The sequence below is a fragment of the Cylas formicarius genome, unplaced genomic scaffold (genome assembly GCF_029955315.1).
Source record: "Cylas formicarius isolate icCylForm1 unplaced genomic scaffold, icCylForm1.1 PGA_scaffold_1__22_contigs__length_36826433, whole genome shotgun sequence".
NCBI lineage: Eukaryota > Metazoa > Arthropoda > Insecta > Coleoptera > Brentidae > Cylas > Cylas formicarius.
The window spans coordinates 11,932,384-11,938,355 of NW_026844264.1; the positions used below are offsets into that span (position 1 = coordinate 11,932,384).

The following is a 5,972-nucleotide window of genomic DNA, read 5'->3' on the forward strand; positions in this document are numbered from 1 at the left end:
AAATTATAAAGGTTTTTTTAATATCCAAAATTTCTGAAGTTTTGTTTTCTAAGAATATAAACTATTGTCGAAAAGAAAAAAAAATTGGCAAAGGAAAATATGTATACTTTATATATCGTAAACCATTTTTTGAAAAAAATATTTCGCGCAGCACCGCAAATTACAGTAGGATTGTTTAATCCAAGCGTTCTTGGGTTTTGTTGTTTTAGTAATACCTAAACAAAAGAATTCAAATACAAAAAAGCAACAGTTTTATAATAGAAAAAAATCGTCAAAGGGTAAGCAGTATGCAGCAAATTGATTCGCTCCTTATATCTATTTGTTGTTGGAGATGCTCCAAATTGGTTTTAAATTAGCGAAAGGCAGGTAAACCGAAAATGTTAAAACCCCGAATTGGCGCTGCCCCCAAGCTCGAAAAAAACTTCAATATTAATATTAATAACCTATTTGTATAATAAAAACAAATTAAAGGGAACGGAATAAATTGGCTTCTGAAAAACGATACGAAAAAAAAACGAATATCAAATAGAAAAAGAATCTTCCTGCATTAATTTTGAAATAAAGAAACGCCAAAATTTTGAATTGAAAACAATATTACATTTCGAAAAATATTCCCCATTTTCTTATCTTGAAACAATCACCACCACGATATTGAATAATAATTATTTTAAGTACTCATTACGCCGAAACGTGATATTCTAAAGTTAGGAAACTCTACAGAAAAACATTTTCAGTAAAAATTTGCCTGTCGAAAAATTATAATTATTATCTAGTACCAAAATGTAAATTTGCAACGATTAAAGTTCAGATAAATTGCAATGATAGTATCTATAAATTCCGTATATCGGTGTTTAAAAATTACACATTTCGTTACTGAATTAGGGTCACTCTAATTTGCATACAGTAGAAAGACGAGTTTGGTGAATGAAAGTAACAACGGCGTCACTACAGGTAAAGTTCGCCTAACGATACACCGTTTTTATAACCTATATCACAAGCCAGGATCATATTTAAGATGTTAGTCGACAAGAAAACTTCCTAAAACAGTCCCTACTTGAGGTAGGTCGATTTCAATTTAAATTTGCCCATTTGCCCAGAAAGGTTAAACTGATTTCCAATTTAAGGGTCTAACATAATGACTCCATTTTTTTTACTAGGAAAGCAATACAAAATCTTATGTAGATAATTGATTAATAATCGATGTTTTCCCAGTTTGCTATTGGTTGATTGGTGGAGCTTGGTGGTGGACAAGTGGAGGACAAGATATTCAAGATATTCAAGACATTCGTGCTAAAAACAGACAAATCATATATTTAGATGAGTCCTGGTTTGATAGTCACGATACCGTCAACAAAGAATTGACTGATGGTAACAGCAGGATATGTTCGTTGGATATGCCAGTTTCGCAGGCCAAACGTATCACACTACATGCGGGCTCTGAAGCTGGTTGGATAGTTTTTTTGTTTTTTCGCTTCCGCAACACTGCACGACCGACGAAAAATTTAACACCCAAATCCGTAAAGAATTCTACCTTGTCGTTTCAGCGCGTACACCATGTCCATGGCGGTTACCGTTTTTTGTTTGGCGTGCTCCGTGTAGGTTACCGCGTCTCTGATGACGTTTTCCAAAAACACCTTTAAAACGCCACGAGTTTCTTCGTAAATCAATCCGGAACTTCATTTCACGCCTTCGCGACGGGCCAATCTTCTAATGGCCGGCTTGATTATTCCCTGCTTGGTTGCATCCTGCAAAAAACGTCAAAGAAACAAAGGTTGACAACAACGAAAACATGACAGCAGACATTTTTGAAGAACGGTTTTCTAAAAAATTGCGTCCCAATATTCCATCGAACACTGTTGTCGTGATGGACAACGCCAGCTACCATTCTGCACAACGGAAAAAATACCGAAAATAATATGTATTTTGAAAATTCCTTTACAAAGAAGCGGTTATTCGAAGCTCTTAAGACGGAAACGTTTGATAAGAAGTATAACGTGGACAAGTTGGCCATGAAGCGGGGATTCAAAGTTGTCCGTCTTCCACAACATCACTGCAATTTTTATCCGATAGAAGTGATATGGGGACAGCTGAAACCCAGTTTAAGAAGAAACAATAGAATTAATTAGAAGTGAAGTAGACAAAAAATATCTGCTTCTAGTTGGAAAACATGTGTAGAACATGTCGTCGAAGAAGAAAATGTTTACCGAAGTCGACTAGTGCCAGAATTAATAATAACATTGGTTTATAGCTAAATTTACTCCTTCATTTATATTTATAATGAACATTTTAAAGTAAGAATGGATTTTGCACTGAATTGACTAATAATAATCGAGGAATGTCACCTATGAAAATCTACACAAATCCGTCTTCGTGCATACAAATGCTTTCAGCATTTGTATGCACGAAGTACCGAAGTACGGCTCTGGAACATCATCCTGGAATTGCGAATCTATTTATTAAGAGTTACAGAGAGAAACCCAAGCGAGGTAGGCCTGCCGTTAGACCATCATAAAAATTTACCAAAATTTAATACCGGATTATGTCGCAAAAACGGTATATCGATGGGCGAACCATAGTTTATTATGACAATGAATATAGTAATTAATATACTAATTATTCCTAGATAAGTAAATAAAAACTTATATCGAACTAAGAATTTTATGTAAATAGATAAATTTTAATAAACATTATTATTTAAAAAAAATCTACTATCTACAATACACCTTCATAGCAATGTGTAAGTTAGCACGAGCATTCCAAGCTGAAATTACCGCAATAGAACATTGTGCAAGAGAACTAGAAATTAAAAAAAATCGTAATAAAACAATGTAACTACAGCCAAACGGCAATAAAAACTACGCAATCCAGCAAAATAACATAGTTCTGGATTGTCATAACATAGCAAGTGACGCTATCGTGGGAACCAGGGCACGAATTCCACAAAGGTAACGAAAGCGTCGACGAAATAGCCCGTGAACGCTCGTCAAGGTGTATGATCGGACCAAAACCCCTTCAGTGGGGTAGCCAAACCCGTTGCAAAGTCAGCCATCACGTAATGGAAATGAAGAGAATCCCGGGAATCGTGGGCAGACATGCCAGGACAAAGACAGGCCAACTCCGAGGCCCATCGGCTAAATTTACAAGAGACCTGCTAAGCCACAAAAATAGGTTGTAAGAACAATGGACCTAATGGGAGTGGAAGAAAATATTGAATGCAGATTCTGCAGGAGGAGGAAACATCCATACACATTATGCTAGTTTGAATGCCTATCCAGAGTGCTTTTCCATCAGGAGTCGCTATCGAAGGTATCAAGTCTGGTCTGATAGACGAACCCGGGTGACACACTGTAGCTATGGAGAGAGTCACAATATATCCTCTGGGTCGCAGTGACGGACAGGTCGATTGCTGACTCTCACAATCTGGAATCTGATATATCTTCAGAATAGTCAGATGTACTATAGTGGTTCGAGTGCAGAGAAATAATAAGGGGCCCCACAGCGTTGTCCAGCGTGTTACCAGCTTCCCCCATTATTTCTACTACTTCAAATCACATTTGCGACGCACTTACCCCATTTTTCACAATTCCCTCTTGCAAGAGAGTTTCAACAACTCTCATATTAAAAGTGATACTTTGCTACAAACGCTTTTATTTGCCACCATGATATGGTGAAATGCCGTTAGATTTCGTTTTGAAGCGATTTCGACAAAAACAAATTTTAAACAAAGAGATATATTATTGAAACTGCTTTTTATTATTGTTTGAACGTTTGTACTTTTTCGTTTTTTTTTTTTGAGTGGTTGTCCAATGTAATTATTTCATTTTTTAAGTGAAACGAATTTATTATTCTCCTGATGTCAATCTTTTCATACTCATTGATTACAAATTCATAACATTTTAACTACTTTTGCAACTTCGAATGTGGAGTTTTGGTAGCGAATAGCTTTGAGCACAAACAGTTTTGTCATTTTTCTTGTTTTCATGTTTCTTTATTTCGCATTTTACTGTTACGTTGTACATTATATGCACGTCATTTTATGATAGATTCTAAGTATAAATAAAATGTAAACCAACAAATATATACATAACAAATTTAGGCATTCACCAAACAAATATTAGTATAAATACGCACACAAAAATAATGCAATGTATTAAATTAACACACTTTAGAATTAACATTTAATACACTACAGAGGTGAGTCGTCATTATAGAATTCGTCTACCGCATAGTAACATTTAGCTATTAATAGTGATTTTAGTTTTTTTTATTAACAGTGGTAATTTAACCTTTTCGTCCTATAAGCTCTGGTCGATCTTTGCAATTTTGTTATAACATTTAATTCTGACGTATGTGGGATGCTGTTGTGCTACAGAAAATCTTGAAAATGGCTGTGTAAAATCATTTTTCGCCCGTTTATTGTAGTTATGTGCGTATTTTCTTTTCTGTTTATATATTATGCTTGTGTACGTATACAGGTAATGAATAAATATATAATGATGTCAATGTTAAAATTCCCAACTCTTTGAAATATCTTCTACAAGACAGTGACCCTTTTGATAAATATATCAGCTCGCTTGGGTTGCGTTTTTCAGAAACACATTCAGAAACACTAGTTATTTTTAAGAACGAACTTTGTCAATAAGTGTCGCAAAGTAAATATAATTTAAATTTTAAACACTAAAGCACAAGATCTATCTGGCACTCTCGGAAGACTTAAATGCGTAAATGTTGAATTTTTAATGAATAAACTTGAATATTGTGATATTGTGACCTATTGGACTTAATGTCATATCCCACGGATAGGTTTCAGTATGTGGTAGTTGATAACACTGCCTAGAACCTGTAAACAGGGGAGTGCCTCATTGCTCGGTACTGGGACCATTGCTATTCCCGATATTTATAGTTTTACCTTGTCCATGGATGGCGGAGACTTTATCTTATTCGCAGATGATACACTTTGATATCAAAAAACTCTGCTGAATCAGCTTAGTAAAGATAGAGAAAATTGGAAATTGCGACGATCTCTGCTAATAAATTGAAATAAATAATTACCTGACGGAAAATATATTTTATTCCGGAGAGGAATTCATAAATATGGTTCACTAAAACTTCCTATTTCTGTATTTGTCATTTAGGTGTAATTTTTATCAATACAGATTCTCGAAATAGTGTGTCAACGTAATATACAATTTAAAACTATTTTCAAATATGCCAGGTAAATAGATATGTGGGAAATCAAATTAAATGGATCACCCTGTATATTGCGCCATAAATAGAGGGAGTATCTATTTATGGCGCAATATATACTCAAACGTCCAATATAAGGTTGTTATGGTCTATACTGAAACTTTTCGACAAAAATGCCCTGACAGCTGTAATTTTATGTCATTTATCAATTTTATTAGTCACTTTATTGTTGCTTGTCTTGAAGTTAGTTAGAATCATTTATACAGGGTGAGAAAAGCTGAAAAATATTAATTTTCATGAAAAACTGAAATGGAACACCCTGTATATTATACCTAAATTAGTTACTCCTTTCAATTTTATCTGAACGTGAAAAGTCTACCGAGACGAATTAAGTATAATGTAATGTGGAAATAATATATTAAATTGATTGTCATGTGAGCGCTTATGCTGATGACACTAAATTATTTGGGAATCCTTCAACACATGCGGACGTATTGCAGAGAGACTTGAATGCTATTTCCAAGTGGTGTTCAACTTGGCTATTGCCGCTGAATGATCAAAAGTGCTCTGTGACGCATGTTGGCAAGAACAATCCCGGTTTGAATTGGTGTGACAGTAACTAACGATCTTGCGTGGTCTCCACATGTATCAAATATTGCAAAGAAAGCAAATTGCGCGATATTTTTGTTAAAAAAGACTTTTAAAAATCCTAGTCCTCGCATCGCTTGCAGGCTTTTCACCACTTACATTCGCCCAATCCTGGAATTTTGCTTACCCAGTCTGGA

At 34.8% G+C, this 5,972-nt stretch overlaps 1 protein-coding gene across 1 annotated transcript; it reads right to left on the reverse strand.

Moving 5' to 3' along the window:
- Positions 1-1,502: 1,502 nt before the first annotated feature.
- Positions 1,503-5,705, reverse strand: LOC132696349 (histone H4-like; the record flags this gene model as incomplete). Its single annotated transcript, XM_060661121.1, is given in 2 exon segments — positions 1,503-1,730; positions 5,694-5,705. Coding segments are annotated over 2 exon segments (240 nt in total), but the record flags the coding sequence as incomplete, so codon positions are not given.
- Between the last annotated feature and the right edge of the window lie 267 nt (positions 5,706-5,972).